This window comes from Mobula hypostoma, chromosome 28 (assembly GCF_963921235.1).
Source record: "Mobula hypostoma chromosome 28, sMobHyp1.1, whole genome shotgun sequence".
NCBI classification, from domain to species: domain Eukaryota; kingdom Metazoa; phylum Chordata; class Chondrichthyes; order Myliobatiformes; family Myliobatidae; genus Mobula; species Mobula hypostoma.
This window is the reverse complement of record NC_086124.1, coordinates 13923839-13946263: the sequence shown is the minus strand read 5'-3', so window position 1 is coordinate 13946263 and position 22425 is coordinate 13923839. Positions and strand designations below refer to the sequence as shown.

At 41.7% G+C, this 22425-nt stretch overlaps 1 protein-coding gene and 1 non-coding gene across 2 annotated transcripts in view; both read left to right on the top strand.

Annotated features, from left to right (window-relative positions):
• pum1 (pumilio RNA-binding family member 1) overlaps positions 1-21057 on the top strand; it is a 97765-nt gene extending 76708 nt beyond the window's left edge. The window contains 4 exon segments of the mRNA XM_063035150.1: positions 869-994; positions 11090-11211; positions 13143-13335; positions 18252-21057. Coding sequence (XP_062891220.1) covers positions 869-994; positions 11090-11211; positions 13143-13335; positions 18252-18383 — 573 coding nt within the window. The 3' untranslated portion in view covers positions 18384-21057.
• Positions 4033-4168, top strand: LOC134339184 (small nucleolar RNA SNORA50). The gene has a single exon (XR_010016359.1). It is a non-coding gene; the product is annotated as a small nucleolar RNA SNORA50 (small nucleolar RNA).
• Positions 21058-22425: the final 1368 nt, after the last annotated feature.

The following is a 22425-nucleotide window of genomic DNA, read 5'->3' as shown; positions in this document are numbered from 1 at the left end:
CTTAGCTATGCTTCTCACATTTAAGCATTTCTATAAGCTCACCCCTCATTCTGCTATGTTCTAAGCAGTAAGGACCTAGCCTGGCCATCCTATATTTGGGGAGCACAGTACTGTAGCACACCGGGATTCACTTCCTGCCACTGTCTGTAAAGAGCTTGTGCGTTCTCCCCGTGACCACCTGGGTTTCCTCCCACAGAACTGAGATGTACTGATTGATGGGTTAATTGGTCATTGTAAATCGTCCTGTCATTAGGTGAGGGATAAATGGGGGTTTGCTGGGCGGTGTGGCTCGAAGAGCTGGAAGGGTCTGTTTCACGCAGTATCTCAATAAATAAATAACGCAGGCCTCTAGTCCTGAAAACATCCTCAAGTCTTTTTCTATGCTCTTTCCAATTTTATACCATCTTTCCCATAATGGTGACAAAAACTGTTGACAGTACTCCCAAATTTATAATATCCCATCTCTTTATCAGACATCTTCCCTGACTGATAAACAGTGCGCTTAACATCCTTTTCACTGCCTGGTGTATCTATGATGCCCCTTTCAATGAACTATGCGCGTGCATTCCCAATCACCCTGTTCTATTACACTCCTATTACTATTAATAATATCAGTCCTACGCTGGTTTGACTTTCCAAAATGAGAGATACCCGAGAGATGATCAACCTGTATATAAACCTGAAGTGGAGAAAATGGTAGGAAAGCTAGAACGTGCAAGTTATTTGAATGGCAAGTTTGTGTTGTACCAGATTGCAAAACATTACCAGGTTAACACGTTTTTTACTACATATAAAACGTAAAATTTATCCTACCTTACAGATTTCCTCTTTTGTGACCTGGTGCTAAGCTGTTCTATTTTTGCTAAAGGTTTTTGCTCTGTCGACTCATCCATATGGGTGTCGTGTTATCCAGCGAATTTTGGAGCACTGCATGCCTGAGCAGACCCTGCCTATCTTAGAGGAACTACATCAACACACAGAACAGTTGGTTCAGGTATGTGTCTTTGTATGCTCATGCAACTGTCTTTGTCTTACTATCATTCTATGATTTAGAGACATGGAATATGAAGCAAGCCTCACTACTGGCCCTTGTGTGTAGTGCCTCTAAACACTGAGATTCTGCCTTTTTATTCTTACCCAAGGGTTCCCAACCTCAGGTCCATGGACCCCTTGGTTAATAATAGGCGTCCATGGCATAAAAAAGGTTGGGGATCCCTGTTCTAGATAGTGCAGTGAGGACTTCTTAAAGGGTGCTGGATAGATATGTTGATAAGGTAGAGATTTCCAGTCTCTTAAGAATTTTCTTTTTGAATAAACTTTTCAGGAAGATGTATTTAGTCTGTTCTACTCAAAGAAAATCTCTCTGACAAAGAAATCAGCTTGATGAAGTACCATGTTGCCTTTATATAAAGAGACTAAAACTTTTGCACACAACGGTGTGTTATAGCAATCGTGTAACAGCTTAAGACATCACTCTCGTAATCCTTTTTTTAAAATTAAGATCAACATACCTTATAAATTTACTTGCTGTGTACTTTGCCACATTCATACAACAGTACGGATTCTATGTGTCCACAATTCCCAAACTCTCGTGAGTTTGATAACCTATTCTGTGCTTTCCCAACAAGGTGGGTGCGTGGATTGCACTGCCAGCGAAGCTGGTAGAGGCGGATGCAATAGGATCTTTTAAGAGACTCTTAGATAGGTACATGGAGCTTAGAAAATTAGAGGGCTATGCGGTAGGGAAATTCTAGGCAGTTTCTAAAGTAGGTAACATGGTCAGCACAACATTGTGGGCCGAAGGGCCTGTAATGTGCCGTAGATTTCTATGTTTCTAAGGTGGATAATTTGATACTTTACATTATATAAGATACAATTTGGCTCAGTTACTCAGCGTGCCCAGTCTACTGTAAAGTGCTGATAATCTGGCATATTTGGGTTTGGGGCTGATTTAGTAGATTGTCTGGACAATTGGATGTTATTTATTCTGATAGTTAATGATTAAACCCAGCACATTTGTTGTACATTTTTTAAGATGTACAATATAACATAATGTTCTACAATTCCCTCATGCACCCAGTAATGACTACAATTAAAGTAATTAATTTTTTGTACAACGGAGACTTCTGGAATCTATCAAATGGAGCATGTGAAAATGGAGCTTGAGTTGTTTGAAAGAGAAATGCAAGGATCAGGCTGATGAATCAAAGGCGAGCATGGTAAACATCTGGTGAGCCAGTTATCAAACCATTGGGTTTCTGAATGGTTGAATATTATGGACTGCTGTAGTTTTTGCTTAGCTCCATATTCCTCTAGAGCAGGGGTATCCAGTTATTTTTTGAATGCCTTGGGCCCCTATTACTATCCAAGGGGTCCATAAACCCCAGGTTGGGAACCCCTGCTCTGGAACCTTTTTCGACTTCCTTGTAGGTTTCAAGGTTTCAAAGGTACATTTAATGTCAGAGAAATGTATACAATATACATCCTGAAATGCTTTTTCTTTGCAACCAACCACGAAAACAGAGGAGTGCCCCAAAGAATGAATGACAGTTAAATGTTGGAACCCCACAGCCGCTCCAGCTCCCCCTCTCCCACCCGTAAGCTGCAACAGAGCAATGATCCCCCCCTCCCCCACCAGCAAATAGAAATATCGGCATCCACCACCGTGCACTCAAGCGTGCAGTAAAGCACAGACTCGCAGTATCCCAAAGGCTACTCATTCCCTCGGTATTCGACATATCACAGGCTCGCGCTCTCCCTGATAAGGGAGAAAGAGGTGTCTCCATTTTACAGCGAGACGGGAGACGTAACAAACAATTCGCTGATTTACCATGTTAAAAGTTTGTTGTGTCGCCTTCTCCATGCTCTGCCCAAAGATCTCGAGGGTCTGAGCACACAGCCAGAGATTTTCCATCTCCCACAACACACTGATTTCCTGCTGAGGCATCAACCTTTGATCCACCCATTTCCAGGGCCACGGAATCCCGGAACTCCGAAGGCAAGCTAATCTCTTAAGGCCGCATCCTTGGCTTATCGAATAACAGCCAGTCGTGAAACCCCGGGAGCGGGTCCCATTCCCGCAAAGAACCAAAGTCTGTGTAGCTCCAGGTCAGGGTCTTCAAAAGAACCCTGAAAGGGAAAAATAGGGATATTAAAGATGGAAATGGAGCTGTTTCTGCAGATGCAAACAAAGGAGTTGCTGTTAGGTGCCATTGTCTCCTCCTAAGCTCCTCCTCCTCTTGTATGAAATGATCAAAAATATTTATCAAAAATTACAAGTGTTACACTTGTGATACTCACCTAAAGTATTGATTTAGATTTTACATAGTTGAGGCCCAAGTCTTTGGGGGCAGTTCACTGTAGCATTTTTTAACCAGGTTTTACTAAAGAGTGGACCAGTCTACCGGTCTTGCCTCTGATATTTTATACAGGTAACTATTCTATTTAATTGTGGTTCATCTGGAAAAGTAGTTGGTGCAATTAATCAACTGAAAACTTTACCTCTAGATATAAATCATGTTTGTTTAAAAATATTACGCAAGCTTACTGAAGTAAAGGTGGATGTGGAAAGCAATGGACTTCAGTTGATCTTTTATGAAACCCTTTGCAGGATTATGGAACTCCCAGTTGGTTTTGTTACAAATACTTTCATGTAGTCATTGTTATAATCTGACAGTTGTTGCCATTTTGCAAGGTCCCACCATCAGCGTTGGTGACTACACTTCTTAAAGGATTCTGAATGATCCTCCTCCGGTTTGAACTGTGCCATGGCTGCTTTTTAATCTACCCGAGTGGGAGGCAACTCCCAGGCTTTGGGTTTCTGCTCAGAGACGATGCCTTGTGATTGTGGCCTGAGTTGCTTGATAATGCACTAAATTGTCATTCTGGAGGTAGCTTTATTGTAGAAAATTTCTGACTAGTCTGCATAATTTTTAAACACATGTTTTGTTATCTAAGGACAAATAATGTAAAATATAGGGATCGAAAATGAATCTTGCATTTTCATTCTGCTCTTTTTGTTTGTGGTTGCCTCTGCACAGTATTTGAACCTGTGATCACTGATCGGTAGTGCCATGGGCCAAGCAACTGTGCAACAGCAAATCCTTGTGATAACTGGAACTTCTCAGCATTGGACACTGAGCTGTTTTTTTAAACGCAAGGGACATGTGTAAGATGTATGGCTCAGAATCACTGGGTGTTGCAGTTGCAATAAATTAATGACGTATGGGACATGCTACTGATTAAGTAATCTGGAGATACTCCTCACTCTGAGGTTGTAGCCTCAGGAAAAGGCATCTCATGTCATCTTTGATCAACAACTTGTCAATTAATTCTTCCACAATTGAAGCTGTGTACTCAATTTCGATATATTGCAATAATTGCTTCCTGATTTTAATTCAGCTCCTCAGATCCGCAAAGCAGAATGATGCATTTCTCTAACAAGGGATACTGAAAATCTAGAGTAGTGGTTGCTAACCTGTCGATCGCGATCGACCGGTCGATCTTTGAGACTTTCCCAGTAGATCCTGAAAAAAAAATACACAAATACTGTCGTAATGTGAGCATTATAAAAATAAGTAATACTAATTAGGATAATGGTAATATAGCAATACTTTCGCAACTGAAAACTCTTTGTAAAGAGAGATTGTTTCTGGGTTACAGGGTTTTAGTTCCGTTCTTTCTGCCCAGTGTGCATGTGTGTAGCTCCCCCGCCATGCACGACGTTTTCAGCGTAGCCCGTGCTGCATCAAAGTGACCAATTAGATTAGGTAAGAGTACAGACTGTCGCAAACATCAATATACTGCAGTGATAGTTGGAATGCACCCAGCTCATCTTTAAGAAAAAAGCCGAAATAAACAGCTAATTAATTATGTGCCGCCCGGCATGTAAATGTCGGCCCAGATCAGAGGCGACGCAATCGGCAATCACCTCTGATTTGGGCTGACATTTACATGCCGGGCAGCACCTAATTAATTAGCTTGTTTATTTCGGCTTTTTTCTTAAAAATGTGCTGGGTGCGTTCTGGCTGCATTCTTCGTGGATCGGTATCGGTCCGCGGCCCGGAGGTTGGGGACCACTGATATACGACACTCGCTGGTGATATCCTGATAGCGTGGTGGAGGCTCCACGAAAGAAGGCGAAAACGTACAAATTCCTTCCAGAATGGGAAGAGGAATTTCTATTTACCTTGGTGAAAGACAAGTGTGTATGTATGTTGTGCCACCAAACATAAGCACTGACTAAAAGAGGGAATCTGGAGTGGCACCACAGCACCAACCACCAACCAGAAATATAAAGACACCTACCCCCCCAAAGAGTGCAATTTGCGCCAGGAAAGTTGAGGAGCTGAAATCGGGGTCGAAGGTCAAGCAATCATTTTTCACAAAACATTCTGCTCGAAATAAGGCTGCTATTGAAGCATCATTTCGTGTAAGTCACCTTTTGGCTAAGCACAAGAAGCCTTTTACAGATGGCAACTTACTCGAGGAAGCAATGGCCATTACCGCAGAGACTGTTTTTAGTGACTTTAAAAGCAAAAACGGCATCACAGCCGCAATACATAATATACCGTTTGGCCCTGCAACAGTGACAAGGAGGGGTAGAGTCACTGTCAGAGGATGTGGATTGACAAGTGTTAAAGGACTTGTCACTCTGTGAATATTTTTCACTACAGTTCGATGAATCCCTGGATGTAGTGCAAATGGCTCAGCTTGTTGTATTTGTCTGAATGGCTTTCCAGGATTTTACAGCAAAGGAGGACTTCCTCACTCTTGCAATTAAAGGAGAGAAGGAGAGGTGAGGATGTTTACAATGAGTTTAAAAAATACGTCTGAAAATGACATCCCCATTCATAAACTGGTGGCAGTTACTACTGATGGGGCCCCAGCAATGCGCAATGGTTTTATAGCACTAAAAGTCAGTGCCTACTTCGGGTCAACATATCAATGTGAAATTGCATTTTCACAGATGAAAATTATTAAATCTAAGTACAGCTGTCTTACTAACAGACACCTCACAAACTTTCTCAGACTGGCTGGCTGTAGTTATGAGCCAAATTTCAGGGAACTAGCTGAAAGTATTCAGCCCCAGTCATCACACTGAGTGCAACAGTCAATTTTTATTCGTTTATTTTTCGTGTTGAAATAAAATTAAGTAATGAAACTTAGCAATAAAGGTAATAAACTTGGTAATAAGTAATTAAAGAAAAGTAATAAAGGTGTGAAGTATTGTAATATTCTTAAAGACAGCTATGGCCTGTTTGATATGCTAGTTACAGTGTTTTCTTGTTTGCCATACTTACAAATTAATTCAGAAGTATTTTGTGTAATTCAAATACAATTAGCCCAAATAAAAGGAAGTACAATCTGAGCTGTTTTTTTCTCTAAAGGATTTAGTAGGTAGATCTTGCTAAGGTCGAGGCAGGGGATCTTGGACTTAAAAAGGTTGGTGACCACTAATCTAGAGCAATCCACACAATGTGGTGGAGGAGCTCAGCAGGTCAGGTAGCATCTACGGACGGGAATAAACAGTCAAAGTTTATGGCCGAGGCCCCTCATCAGGATGTTGATGCAGGGTCTCGGCCCGAAACATTGACTGTTTATTCCCGCCCATAGATGCTGCATGGCCTGCTAAGCTCCTCCAGCACATTGTGATGCATTTTGCTATTTTTGTTTCACATTTTCTTTGCTTGAAAAGCAAAGAAGCAGCAGAAAGTAATGCCAGTTCCTTCAAAGGAAAGTACTGTCAAAGCAGTTATTTTTTAAAGCAGCAGAAGGAAGGCTGTAATTTAATTGTAATATTAAGAGAGAGAGCATATTAATCATGCCCTTCAATAACAACAAATGTGTTTCATAATTAAAATTTACAAAGGCTTTTATAGATGCTGATTTAAGACGCATACTTAATTTAGGTTGTTTATACCCAAGTATGCCTTGTAGTCAGAAAGTGCAAGTGTTAGATAGTAATATTTTTGAACTTTTGAACGATCCTAATATCCACCATGTATGCCCCAATTTCTTTAACCTGCTGAATTCAAAATGAATTCCATATTCAGTTGTGTGTAACATATCAAGCAAAAATTCTTCAAAATGTAATGTAAAATACAGAGTAAAATCTTTTTAGAATGTTATAGGCTTTGTCAAGTATTCTTGAACTATTAAACAATTTGAGTTAATTAGAATACTCGACAAACCACCCTCCTTACCAGAATGAATACACTGTCTCACCAGCAGCGGAAGCTGAGGAGAATATTCCTGGCATGAGTGGTGCTCACTTGCACAGTACTGTGGCTTCTGAGCAAAGCAAATGTCACATCTCACTGGCTATGGGATATGGGTGTTTGTTGCCGATTGTGACGATTATGCCATTGGAACTGAGAAAAGTCAGCTGGAAGCTGGATGTGTGTAGCTGAGGTGTTTTGAAATTGAGCTTTGTAGTCACCCAATGTGAGGTGAAGGAAATTGGAGTTGTGCAAGAATAGGTAAATTGCACTGTGATCTGAGTGTTGTTTTGGATGAACATCAGACTACATTTTGTGATTAATTAATGCAGAAAATGACATAGTTACATAGTTTCAAAGGGTTCACACTTTTTCTTGCAATAGTGCATATATGTTTTCATATACTCCCCTGAGATTTGCTCTCCTAAGAGCATATTCAGCAAATCTGTAGAATAGTAATTTTAACAGGATCAATGAAAGATCAACCAGAGTGCAGAAAACAGCAGACTGTGGAAATAGAAATACTGTATAAATAAATAGCAGTAAATAATGAGGACACGAGATAAAGAGTCCTTAAAGTGAGATCATTGGTTGTGGGAACATTTCAATGTAGTTATCCCCCTTTGTTCAAGAGCCTGATGGTTGAGGGGTAGTACTTGTTCTTGAACCTGGTGGTGCAAGACCTGAGGCTCCTATACCTTCTACCTGGTGGCAGCAGCGAGAAGAGAGCATGGCCCGGGCAGTAAGGATCTCTGATGATGGATGCTGCTTTCCGCCTACAGCACTTCATGTAGATGTGCTCAGTTGTTGGAAGGGCTTTACCTGTGATGTACTGGCCCGAATCCACTGCCTTTTGTAAGACTTCCCGTTCAAAGGCACTGGTGCTTCTAAACCAGGCCATGATGCAGCCAGTCAATACTATCTCCAATAAACAACTATAGAAGTTGGTGTATATGAAAAATAAAACTACTTCAAAGCTCTGAGAAGGTACTTTAATGATATATAGTATTCTTCAAACTAGTGATGAAAAAACACTTAATGTTAGTTTGGGTATTTAGTGGGATCCTTGCAACATGTAAACTCGAGTTTCTGAATATCTGGTTGCATCTTGGTTAGTTGAAGATTCCATCTTTTGACTACATCAAGATGGTTACGAGCTTTTGATAGACCTTAAATAAAACCAAATCCAATTAAAAATAACTGCTTTCTTCCAGAGCTGTGGAAATTTATTTTGAATATCACCAGTTATGTAGAAATTTTGCTCGAACTGTTATATCACTCTGGTAGGCTTCACACGTTCTTGCCGCTCTGCAGTGTAGCCGTTTCTGGCAGATGACCCCTCTGCGGGTTAACTGCAGCCTTCATGTCATGTTTAATAAGTCTTATAACACGCACGGGTCAGTGGAGGGCAGACAGAACCAGCCTTTTGCTGCACACTCGCTGATTGGCCTCGCTGCTGATAGCCCCCACCCAGTCTGCAGTTTGTGATTTGGGGGCGGATGTGGATTAAGGCTCAGTGGGCTGCCCTGCAGGGTGTGAATGGTAATTCGTGTGAATTGTTAAGCAGGAGCAGAGATGATGGCTGCACCCCACACACAAAAATCTGTTTTGCTGCCTCATTTACATCATCTAGCATATTTTTCCATTAATTTCATTCAGGATTCCAATTACATAGACTTATTTATTTTTGTTTATATATGTTAGTAATATTTGATTGAAACAGTAAACTTAAGGCCTTTTCAGGAACTCCTATGGCTGCCAGTTTCTTGTATTTTTCTTGTGGCCCCTACAACATCCAGCGTGGCCCATGGGGAGGGGGAGAAGAGGGTGGATGTAGGTGGTAACCTCTCGCATCTCCAATTCCATCCTGCTCGCTCTGACAAATGGAGGCATGTCAAAGTTTGTTCCTTTTGCAGTGTTTGTTTTTACCCCCGTGTCAATTCTGTGAGAGTGAACTTCATTCCTGATCTCAAATATATTGGTAATGATTTGTGAATTCCATTTACGTGACTTTTCATAACCGGCACAGCTGTGATGAGGGGCTTGTCTGTACAGAGAAAAGAAAGTCCTTGTAGATTTTTGCTCATGAGAATGAGAATTCTTAATTGCCATTAGGGATGTTAAGGCAGGGTTTTTCCATTGAACCGATAATTGTCATTCATGTTTATAATCATAATTAACTCAGTTAATTTTTCGACTTTTTCTAATTTTCTAACTGCAACTGCTTAAATGGTGTTGGGGGAAATCATTGGTTTTCCTGAGTGTATGAGAAACTTGTCCCTTTGTATCATCAGTACACTGGACGTTGATTACACCCCCCCCCCCCCAGTTGGTGTTTTTGTGTGGCCTTTGCTGACTGGTGCTGCAAATAATTCTGCACCTGAGTAGCCAAGCAGCCATTCTAGACCAGACTCGTAGTATTAATGTTGACTGGCATTCAGTGTAATTGCTTGTGCATAGAGGGAACTCCCCATCTGTTGCTGTTGTACTTTTAGCTGATACCCACAATCTTTAGGTTTCTTTTCCACTTCAGCATTGTATGTTTGCCGTAAATATTGGAAACTTTTCTATCTGATTAAAAATGTACTGCATTGGAGAGGGACCAGAGAAGGTTCCCAAGAATGATTCAGGGAATGAAATGGTTAATTTAAGAGGAGCGTTTGATTGCTCTGGGCCTGTACTCACTGGAATTTAAAAGGATGGGGAGATATGGGATCTCACTGAAACCCACTGTATATTGAAAGACCCAGATAGAGTGGAAGTGGAGAAGGTGTTTCTTACCATGGTGGAGTCCAGTAAAGAGGGGCACAGCCTCAGAATAGAGGATCATCCCTTTAGAACAGAGATGAGCAAGAATTTCTTTAGCCAGAGGATGGTGAATCTGTTGAATTCATTGCCACAGGTGGCTTTGGAGGCCAGCTCATTGGGTATATTTAAAGTGGTGGTTGATGAGGTGAGAATGGTAAACCTGATGGCATGAACAACGATTTCTCGAATTTCCAGTATTCCACCCCCCCCCCCCGAATCATTCCCCATACACTTTTCCCTCTCAACTTACTTCCTTCCTTACCTGCCTATCACCTCCCTCTGGTGCTCCTCCCCATTTTCTTTCTTCTTTGGCATTCTGTCCTCTCTCAGCAGAGTTCCCCTTCTCCAGCCCTGTATCTCTTCCACCAATCAACTTCCCAGCTCTTTACCTTCCCCACCCTTCCCGTTTCACAAGCCCATCACTTTCTGTTTCTTCCTCCTCTGCCCCAACTTTCTTGCTCTGACTCTTTTTTCCAGTCCAGATGAGGGGTCTCTGTCCGAAACGTTGACTGTCTATTCATTGCCGTAGATTCTGCCTTGACCTGCTGAGTTCCTCCAGCATTTTGTGTGTGGTACGTTTAGTTTATCTTTTTGGTTCATACTGCAGAGCTTGTACTTGTGATAGCTGTTTTATTTCAGTGTGCAACACCCTGGAATATTGTGATTTTTGAGGCAGCACTGTATTTTGAATGTACAGAGGTGAGGAATAGGGCCATTGAGGTAGAATAGATTTTCTCAGGGAGGGCCATTACCCAAAGCATTTTCTGCTTTCTATTCTAATCAACAACTACTCATTAAATGGAAAATGACGTCAGTGTTTTCTTACATAATCCTCTGATCAACAGTATGTTAAGTGTTGATGGCTGATTATGTAATTAGCATGGGGTGATGTTTACTTAATCACTATTATGCATTTTGTACCTCCCAGCTGAGTAAGTGCCTTATCCTTGAAAGCATCATTGTACAAATCTAATTTGAGCCCTTAAAAAAAGTGTTGAAGTACCTAGTATGTTAATGATTTTGGTTCTTTTGTTACTTTAACTTTATTCGCTTACTTACAGGATCAGTACGGGAATTACGTCATTCAGCACGTTCTGGAGCATGGCCGGCCTGAGGACAAGAGTAAGATCGTGTCTGAGATCCGAGGAAATGTCCTTGCTTTGAGCCAGCATAAGTTTGCCAGGTACGGCTAGCGATACTCAGTTGAATTAGCGGAACTGGAATCTACCTTTGATTTGGTGGTGTGATCTTTTGTACAATGGAGCTCCTAGTTTACGTCCTCAGGCCCATTTTGCAGTGCACTGTTCCTTATAAGCTGCGCGGGTACACAGCTGCGCAGCAACTGAAATGCTCCTGCGCACATAACCTTTGTTGCCACGCAGCTGGAATTTTCTTTAACATGAAGTTTTATTAAAGTGCCGCACAGTTTCCAGTCTGTGTATAAAATAAATAAATAAATATTTCCTGGTCAGAGCAATGGTTGTTCTGTGCAGCTGTAAAAACAAATTCGAGGGAACATCGTTGCAGTGAAAAGACATTCTGATTTACAATTGAGAATTCAGGATTTTTTTATTCTAAGGAGATTGGAAGCCTTTGGGGGAAAATTTAAAAAAAAAGGCTTTTTCATTCAAGCCAGCTAAATTGCCATTTGTGTTCCAAGTTTCTTACCCTGTTCAGTTAACCTGAGGCTTGGATCATCTATGAGCTTTGGATACAGCTTTCTACTCTTAAAATCTTGATCGTTCATAAAGAATGTGAAGAATTGAAATGAATTCCGAGGGTTTGAATTTAAATATTGATTTAAATGCTGATCTCAACTGAAGCATTATTGAACTTCACAGACAGCATCATCCTGTTCAATATAGTGTGTCTGGGACATCTGGTTACTACTTAGTAGAGTGCTGTACCTTTAGTTGAATTGGAAGTTTGTGAACAGTTTGCTGCTTAATGCTTGGAACAGCCAAGTGAGTCTCCCTTTTGCAGAATCTTAAAGTACAGATAGAAGCCATTCAGTCTTTTCTGTTCCTACTGTCTTTTCTGAGCTGAGCAATTAAATCCCATAATCCAGCAAAAAAGGTTTCTTTTCTGTGAAATACCTCATGATTATTTCTATGGGACCTGATTCTGCTGTCCTTTCCGGTAGTTATAACAATACGGTTAGCGATCGGGTTGAAAGATTGCTGAGAAAATTTATAAGGATTTTGATGTGACTAAGTTATAGGGAAAAGGTTAGAACTTTCCACCCTCATTTTCCTATGCTGCAGGGAATATAGGAGAAACCTGTAAGGAGTTCCTATGTTCACCCCGTGACTGCGTGGTTTCCTCCCTCAGGTTAGTTTGGTCATTCTAAATTGTCCGTGACTAGGCGAGGATTAAATCGGGATTGCTGGGCGGCGTGGTTTGAAGGGCTGTAAAGACATATTCCGTGCTGCATCTTTATAAATAAGTAAACAGAATTTGTGAGGGTGGAGGGGTAAATACATGCAGCCCCACCCCCGAGATTAGGTGAGACTAAAACTAGAGGTTATTAGTTTAGGGTGAAAGGTGAAATATTTAAGGGGAACCTGGGGGTGGGGGCTGAACTTTCTTCACTCAGGGTGGTGTGATTGTGGAACAAGTAGTGGTTGTGGTCCAGGTTCTGGTAGATGGGCCACAGGATCTGATTCTGTGCTGCAGTGCTCTATGGTTTTGAAATAAATGTTCTCTTTTTCCTTCTGCTCTGGTGTTGACCGTATTTGAAGGGTAGTCCCATTTGGTTCAGAAAGAGAGCTCCTCATCCAGTCCCCTGTTAAATGTCTGTTCTTTTGGCAGACCCAGTGATTCCCAAACAGCACCCTGTGGCCAAGGCAGCTAGGGTGCAAAGTCTAATTTTTTCTTTTCCTGTTGATATTTCAGCTTTAATAATGTTGAGCTAATTTCATGTTTCACAGTCCCCCTGTGTAAGCCTTTGTCACACCCAGTCTTGATTTTACATCTGACCCCGGTTGGTTGTCAGCTTAGAGGTGCGAATGGATTTTCCGTTTAGCTATATTAAAACGTAGCTTAATTCGGAGTAGTTATTTTTAGTCATTGAACTTGTCAGCTGTCACAAGTGTGGATGCCTTTGTTTTCCAGCAATGTTGTGGAGAAATGTGTGACCCACGCCTCTCGTGCTGAGCGAGCTCTGCTGATTGATGAAGTGTGCAGTATTAACGATGGTCCTCACAGTGCCTTATACACTATGATGAAGGATCAGTATGCAAACTATGTGGTGCAGAAGATGATTGACGTGGCAGAGCCAGCCCAGCGCAAGATCGTGATGCATAAGGTGGGTTGAATACAACACTGATGTATTTTCAGTTTGACAAAGGGAAAAGCTTCATTTGTCACGGTACGTCGAAGCCTACAGTGAAATCCGTTGCTTGCGCCGAATCTTATCAGCGAGGATTTTTGCTGGGCGGCTCGCAGGTGTCAGCGTGCTCCTGGTTCTCACATAACATGTTGCCAATGACTTGCTAGCGCCGACTGTAATCTTTGGAATGTGGGAGGAAACCAGAGCACTTGGATGAAATCCACACGCTCACGGGGAGAACAGGCAGGGTCAGGAATTGAAGCCTGATCTTTGTAGAGTGACTGACGCTGTGAATGGTAATGCTAACGGCTATGCTACCGTGCTGCCTCCAGATGACCCGTTTGTCAAAATGGTCATCTCCGGGTTGCCAGAGGTCAAACGCACTTAAAATTTTTAATGTAATATTTTTTTACTTCTCTGTTTAACACAGAGTATGTAAATAGTTTCTTAATGAAAACTCAGTCCCCAAAATTTTTGTAAATATATCCTGGACCAAATCTTCAGGGGTGTCCATGCCCAGCTTAACAGGCAAGACAAAATATATTTGGGTTAAAAGATCTTGTTTGGGTTACTTTGTGCCCGTGATTCTGAAGTCATAAATTCCAGATTCTTAAGTTGTGGATTGTGAGACTGGTGCAGTGATGCGCTCGCTTGTGTTCTTGCTGCCTGTCCCCTGCATCACGCTGATTCCCATACTGTAGCTTAATCACGCTTCGCATCAACTGGAGGTTTCTTTATTGAATGGTGATGCATGGAATGACGACAGTGAAGTAATGACTCTCCTGACAGACAAAGGAATGTTCAGTCCATTGAGTTATAAATGAAAGTTTGTAACATCTGCCCTCAGGGAGTTCCAAAGGCATAATCTTGTACTCCCAAATCTTGAGACTTATTTATTTGATACTGCAGTTTTTCTCCTTCCTCCTCCCCACATCAAAGTTCTGATGTTTCTTTTTGCTCTTTCCCCGAACTGAAGCTTGTTTTCTAGATTCAATCCAACTTTCTTGCACCCTTGACCCATCTCCTACACCTCAGGCCTCCGGCCACCTACTCCTTGTGCATACTGCTGCTGTCCCTGCCCCCTCAGGAACTCTTGCCCTTCAAAGTGCATTGTCGGCGTGCGTTCTCTCCATAGCTGGCAAAATCATCCAAAAAGGGCTCGTTACTGTCCAGCAACTGTCAGTTACCATCTCCTTTTCCTTTCTAAAGTCCCTGAGCTCATGTTTATTTGTGTTTAGGGACACAGCATGGTAACATAGCATTCCGGCCTGACAACCCTGCACTGTCCAATGATGCCCGAGTGTCCAATTAACCTAGTAACTTGTGCGTCTTTGGAAGGTGAGAGGAAACCAGAGCACCCAAAGGAAACCCACACAGTCGCGGGGAGATCAAACACTGCGCACAGCAGCAGTTTTGAACCCGCATCGCTAATGCTGTAATAGCATTACCCTAACTGCTACGTTACCATGCCACAGATTATTGCTCCAGATTCCAGCGTCTGCAGTCTCTCGTGCCTCATTTGTTAGTGTCAATTTTGTTGTCACTTCCGGAATGAGGCTTGAGCTGGAAACAAAGAATCAGTCATGTTATCTGGGCATCTTGTGATCTGATCTATCTTCCCTGCAGTTTGTGGCTTAAATCCCTCGTCATACTTTGTGCCCAAGCTGCACTACTCTTAGAAAAGTTACCTGTTTCTTATCATCTTTTATATCCTCTACAGGACTTGAAGACTCCTCAAGTACTTTAGAAGTGTTGACAGTCAATCTACCCTTAAGGCTTCAACTAAAACCTGATGATAACTAGATGACCTATGTGGAGGGAAACATTCCTAAATACTCTCAAGATAGTTAGACTGAACTGAGTAATGGGCAGCACTTTACTAATGACGGGAAAGTCTTGAGGGTTTGTGATTAGGATCATGATCATCTCTGGTAGCTGTCCAAAGCTGAACCAGACCATTCACAACCATGTTGTTGTGTTTTGACTTCCAATAGATGCTGACTGCAAAATTTACTGCTCATTTTCATCGCGAATGGCATCACTCGATTCCTTTCCTGCCTTATCATCTTCATTCTTCCCTTTTCCCTTTGGGGAAAAGGTAGGAGAAAGGGTTGATTGGGAAAATAAATGGACTATATGATCAAATGGTAGATACAAAATACTCTGCAGATGCTGGGGTCAAAGCAACACTCACAACGTGCTGGAGGAACTCAGCAGGTTGGGCAGCATCCGTGGAAATGATCAGTCTGACTGATCATTTCTACGGATGCTGCCGGACCTGCTGAGTTTCTCCAGTGTGTTGTGAGTGTTGCTTTGATCAAATGGTCGGGCAGATTTGATGGGCTGAATGGCCCAATTCTGCACCCGTCTCTGTGGTCTTTTGGACCTTGGTGACCTGACCAGTTTGTATCTCCTGCCCAAACTTCCTTCTGTATAAATCCATGCAACTAAAACTACCCATGCCTTAATTTGTTCAAAGTCCTGGCCATCTGATCAGTCTTGTACAGTCAGTGCAGTCTTCCAGATTTGGTTTCACATCGTCATCCCTGTTTTCAAATACCTATATAACCTCAGCTTATTTGTGTCTGGGACAACCTTTACTGCTAAATATCTTTGAGATTTCTGTTCTGTTCCAAATCTGATCTCTTCCACAAATGAATTAGAATTTTTCATTTGCTTTATAAACCCACAAGGTATTGAAGCAGAATTAGGCTATTCGGCCCACCATTCACTCGTGGCTGATTTATTATCCCTCTCAACACTAGTCTCTTGCCTTCTTCCTGTAACATTTGATGCCCCATCAACCTTTTTAAGTATACCCAATGCCTTGGCTTCCACAGCTGCCTGTGGCAAAGAATTCCACAGATTTACCACTTTCTGGCTGAAGAAATTCCTGCTCATCTCTTCTAAAAGGGACTCCTTGTATTCTGAGGCGGTTCTTCCACCCCTAGACTTCCCAAACTATTGGAAATGGAAACATCCTGCCCCTGTCCACTCTATCTAGGTCTTTCAGTATTCGATAGGGTTCACTGAGATCCTGTGCTTTGAACTGCCTCGACCCAAAAATCTTCCCACCACTCAAAACCTACCAGTTTGTCCAAGCCTGTGGCATTTCATTTCACCCTGTGACTCATTCCAAACATATTTAATTGGAAGTAGCTAAAATTACATTGAACTGTGTTAACACAAGTTGTTGAATCATGGGTCCCTGATATGAGGAATATTAAAAGGGTAAATGCAGGTAAGCAGTTGGGTAGGATTACAACCAGCAGTCACGGGTTATGTGTAAGGGGAACATGAAGGGAAACTTCACTCAGAGGGTCGAGAGAGTGTGGAACGAGCTGGCAGCAGAAGCGGTGCATGCGAGCTTGATTTCAATATTTAAGACAAATTTGGATAGGTGCATGGATAGTAGGGGTGTGGTCCCTACTGCACGTTGATGGGAGTAGACAGTTTAAATGGCTCAGCATGGACTGGATAGGCTGAAGGGCCTGTTTCTGTACTGTACTTCTCGATGACTCTTAAGACATTGTGAGTGAAATAAACAACTTTTCTTGCCACAGCAGATATTTAACAGTTGGAGAGGTATGGGGGTATCGTCCATGTGATAGGTTTGGGCAGAATAATAGTTTTGCACAGACTAGATGGGCTGAAGGGGCTGCTTCTGTGCTGCAGTGTTTTGTGTCTGCGACAACCCTCCATCTTAAGGATGGTGTATCACATCACATCACCTGTGTATATTCTTCCCTTCTGCCGGTTTCTGAATGGACGTTGAACCCATGAAAACTACCTCAATACTTTTTATTTCCATTTTTGCACTGCTTAATTAACTTTTTTTTAGATTATGAGAACACTCAGTCCTCTTTTATTGCCATTTAGAAATGCATACATGCATTAAGAAATGATACAATGTTCCTCCAGAGTGATATCACAGAAAACAGGGCAAACCAAAGACTAACACTGACAGAACTATATAATTATAACATATAGTTACAGCAGTGCAAAACAATACCATAAATTGATAAAGAACAAACCATGGGGACGATAAAAAGAAAGTCTCAAGTCCCGATGGACTCCCGAGTCCCCGATAGCAGGCGGCAAAAGGGAGAAGCTCCCTGTCATAAACCTCCAGGCATCGACCACTGCCGATGCCTTGGAAGCAGCTGACCACAGCGGACACTGCGTCCGTCTGTTCGAGCTTCCGACCAGCCCCTCCGATACAGCCTCCCGAGCGTCATCCTCTGCCGAGCGCCTTCGACCTCGCCCCGGCTGCAGAAACAAGCAAAGCCGAGGATTCGGGGCCTTCTGCTCCGGGATTCCGGTTACCACACAGTAGCAGCGGCAGCAAAGCGGGCATTTCAGAAGTTTTCCAGATGTTCCTCCGTGTTCTCACATCTGTCTCCATCAAATCAGAATTGTGCACGGTCCCCTACTTGACAGACTACAGATATCATTCACCGGAGAGGCCGCGCGCGCTGCCGTCGCGTCACCATCTTCTTCTCCTCCTCCCCCCTCATATATATTTAATATGTATACTGTAATTCATGTGTTTATATTATTATGTATTTATTGTACTGCTGCTGTAAAGTCAGCAAATTACACAACGTGCTGGTGATATTAAACCTGATTCTGATTCTGCTTCAGTAGGGGAGGATAGTTTGTGAAAAAGCATGTGAAGGATTGGTCTGTATTTCATTAATGAATTGGAAGGTACATTGTTAGGAACTTGTCTTATCTAGGGGTTGGCCGTAGACAAAAAATCAGGCAGCAGGATTGCAGCACTGTCTGATTTGCTCTGCCTTACGCATGTTTCCTGGTCTTGTTATTAGCAGTAGCACACTGAGAGATCAGCTCTTACTCTTGTAACTGCATGTTCAAAAATTTCTTTACAGATCAGGCCTCACATTGCAACCCTTCGCAAGTACACCTACGGAAAACACATCTTGGCCAAACTTGAAAAATATTACATGAAGAATGGAGTGGACCTCGGCCCCATTGGTGGGCCGCCGAATGGAATGCTGTAAATGTGAAATTTTTAAAGCAGAATTACTCCTCCCAACATCCCTTTCCTGGGGGACTAAAACGCGATTGACTGACGTGATAACCAGCAGCCTAATTCTCCACCTCTGCAGGCTCATAGCAAACAAAAAAAACATCTTGATTTTAGGTTGCCATACCATGCTAGCAAAAAGCAAACCAATTTAGTTTCTTCAGTGAAAGCATTTATAAATTTTATTTTGTCTGTTATGTATATATTATATATGATGCTTAGCAATTCTCAAAGTCCTATTTTTTCCAGGAGATGTTCACACTTTTTTTGGTTAATTTTTTAGAAATGATCACTGCCCTGCTTTTCTACCGTGTCTCAGTGATGTATAGGAATAGTGTACATAAGGTTTAAGATAAAGAAAATACATCAAAATTGTGATATTTTAGCCATCCCATTATATGTACAAAAAGTAGAAAAGTTCAGGGTGCTTTTTGGTGAAATTGGGCTTGTGTTAAATGCAGATTTGGCTCAATATACTCCTGCTGTGACAGTAAGATATCCAAGAAGTTGAAATCTACTTGTAATTATCTTTTTTTCTCATTATGGACATGAGCTTTTCAGCAATTATTTGACAAATTTATATTTAAATCAGTTACACAGGTTTTCAAAACATATGACGATTAACTTTAAAATGAAAGTTATTGTGTAAAAATAATAATTAAAACGGGCCCCACGGGTGTCCTTTTTTTCATAATTTTCCCTAACCTGTGGGTGTTTTTAAACCTGAATACCTGCTGTTTTTATGATTTGCATTGACTGCTCAGCCCCAGCTTTCTGGCCGACTCAAATTCCAGGTATGCTGTTTGGTTTTCTTTCATGTTGAGATCAACCATGGAACACAGTTTCTGTTTGTGTGTGTACTCCCTCTGCGGGCGTGCCGCTTGCCTCCTATTCCTTCACAGGTAGGTGTGTACAATAAAATATAGAACCTAGAGGACTGATGTTTAATGAAATTCAGCCTGAGGAAGACAAAATGAAATCCAACCAAATGTTTGGTCTTGCTTATAAATATGTAGTGTATAATTGTTGTAGACTTTGCATATATATTTGTAGGTTTTTTTCCTTTTTGGCAATTTGATGTCTATCTGTATCTAAAATGTACCCTAGTAGTGGAGCATAATTTGACTGTACAATTGTACATTTGTAAACCTCTATAATGTAAATGTGGAAAGTTTGAACCAACTTTAACCCTTTGAAAACAAAAATGAGACTGTGCATTTCAGTGTATATTCACATTTTTTTCCTTTTGTCGTTAGCATATAGTATTGTACAATGTAAATTCTCAATCAGAAGTAAATTTTTGAAGGAAAATGTTCTATCTTTATACAGCTTAGGGAATGTAAAACACTTACTTTCTTTTTAATCTGTCACTTGATGGAACAGTAGTCTTTATAAATGTTGTGGAAAATTAATAATCTTCACATAGAACTTTTACAAATATTGTAATGTTTTTTTTTGTTGTGACAGTAAAAGAAATTGTGCATAGCAACAGAACCCCTAGTTACCATGGAAACGAAACTTCCTGTTCATCTTGTAAAGTGTGGACCTTACCCCTTTTGTACAGAAGATACCTGTATTTTGCATTTTTTGTCTACTTGTAAGTGAATGTATGATACTGTCAATTTTCTTGGTTTGAATATAGAAATGTAACACTACATTCATGATGTACATTTACAGAAAGCCTTGTGTATATTTCCAGAAGAACTTTTGCAAGTACACCTGTAACCATATGTGTATAATTAACAAACCTGTGTATGCTTGGCCTCTGCAAATATTTTTTGTAACTTTTTTCTTGTGTAGATTGTCTCTAAAAACAATGCGTGCTCTTTATTTTGAAAAGAAAAGTACTTTAAAATCTGTACTTGTGTTTTAAAAAAACTCTGGGTGGTTTGGTTAGACATTTTTGGAAAACGTCATTAAAAGAGCTAGTAATTCAATCATTCGATGGTAGCTATTTTATACGTAGTTGTACTTTCGGCATTTTAGTAGCTTGGGATTTTCTGCCTCTTTTTATACCATAAAGGGGTTTTTCTGTCTTGAACTGATGACACATACTCTGGTACACAGTTCCATCTGTTCCTTTATCTCCCTTTTTCTGCAAGAGCTTGACTATTAGTGACAGACTCGATTGTGGGTGTAGAGCGGATGCCTTCTCGTCTGACATCTGCATTCCGTTCCTGGCCCCGGTCACTTATCCCTGGTCGTTTGTTTTCCCGTTGATGCCTCTTGTACAGAGATACAGTTACACTGCTCCCACTGCTGAACACAGTGAACTGTCCAGATCCAGCGCGAAACCGTTCTGCGCAGTGGGCTGTGGCCAGATTCTGCCTGGCTAGTTGTACGTGGGTGGGAGGGAAACACTCAGAATTACGTTCCTATCCTTAATCTGTAGAAATCCTCATTACCTTACGAAGTTCTACATCTGTGAAATATGTATCAAAATCTTGAATGTAAAGTGTTGTATATCTTATACATTTGTAGTCAGCGTTGAAATTATTTAATGTTTTGCAATCAAGTCGTGTTTTTAAATTTTGTGAAAAGATATCTATTAAATCTATCCTTTTCAAAAAAGATTGGATAAAGAATAGAACTTTCTGAAATGAGCATTTTTTTTACCCTGTGCAAAAGTCCAGGAGGTCGTATTTGCTGAAGTGTTAGCATCAGGCTTCCCAGTAAAAGTAAGGTTTGTTGATAACTGACGTGTATTTTTAAACTCAGTAAGATCACTCAAAACTTATGATTAAACAAAACCACTGTTACGTGTGAATTTACCCGTCTTGCCTGGTGTACTTGTAATCAGCATCAGAATCTCTCTCCGCCTGTGTTCTTGGCCAAAATCATAGCTTGGTTTGCAATAATCAACGATGCTGAACAAGTGCAGCAGAGCAGGCTCATTAGGGTCGATTGAGTTACTACCTGTCACACTGCTGGCGTTTAGGGCAGAAATAAAATCTCTGGTGGTCAGGGCTTCCTTCATCGTGTCAGTAGCTTTCCCTCGATTAGGAAGAATAGGGGGTGGGAAACAGCTTTGCCACCTGAAGCAAGTCGGCAGGTTCTAGGGTTTTTCCTGAAATTCAACAGCCTGCAGTTGGCTGGATCTCTTCAAAGTTACTGGAAGTACATTTTCAGTCATCTCTCTAGGGCAATGTAAGGGCTGGCTGTGTCTGACGTGTAGCTGGACAATGGGTGCTGGAAAGCAAAAGGTGTGCCAGTGCTTTCAGTGAGCAAAGGAACTCCAGGCACGAGAGCTAGTTTCATTTCTGATCTCAATAATGGGCTCTCTCAAATACTTTTCCTGCCTTGGAAACCATTGCCGCACAATGTATGTCGAATGTGGGAGCCCCTGACCACCGGAGCCCTGTGCATCCTCTGTCATGCCCTGGTTTGCCAACTCTATTCGGGAGTCTCTGGAAGACGGCGAAAACTTCAGAAAAAGTGATTGGGGCTGCGGACCCCAGAAAAGAACAAATTTGATTACTTCCAGCCCCTCTCTCCCCCCCCCCCCAAGCAGGAGTTCATTTAGTGCTGGGGGCCACGAATAAGGTAGTTCTGGTCCAATGCTTCCTCCAGCTTTGAGAAGCAGGCATGCGGCAACCGTGGTTAATGCATAACTTCACATGGCCAAAGTTAAATAACATGGGTAAATACCACGACCAGATCCCTCCCTCCCGAGAATTGCAGGTTGTACTGGCAATGCGCACGTTTTAAAAAGCTGGTCGATGCACAGGGGCCTGTCCGCCACCTCCCTCACATTGACGTCCTGGGTAGGTTAATTGGTAACTGAAAATTGTCCTCTGATTTTAGTGTTAATCTGGGTTGCTGGGGCGACAGCGAAGAGCCGGAAGGGCCTACCCTGTACTGTGTGGCTAAATAAATATTTTGGCTCTTGGCGATGGACATAACATACCTGAACTTATAGCATGGTAATTGAGACAGGAAGCGGGGAAATCAATGAGAAGTACTTTACGAAGGAGGGTGTGAGTGATTTCCAACCGGGGTGCTTGTCTTTTTCTGAA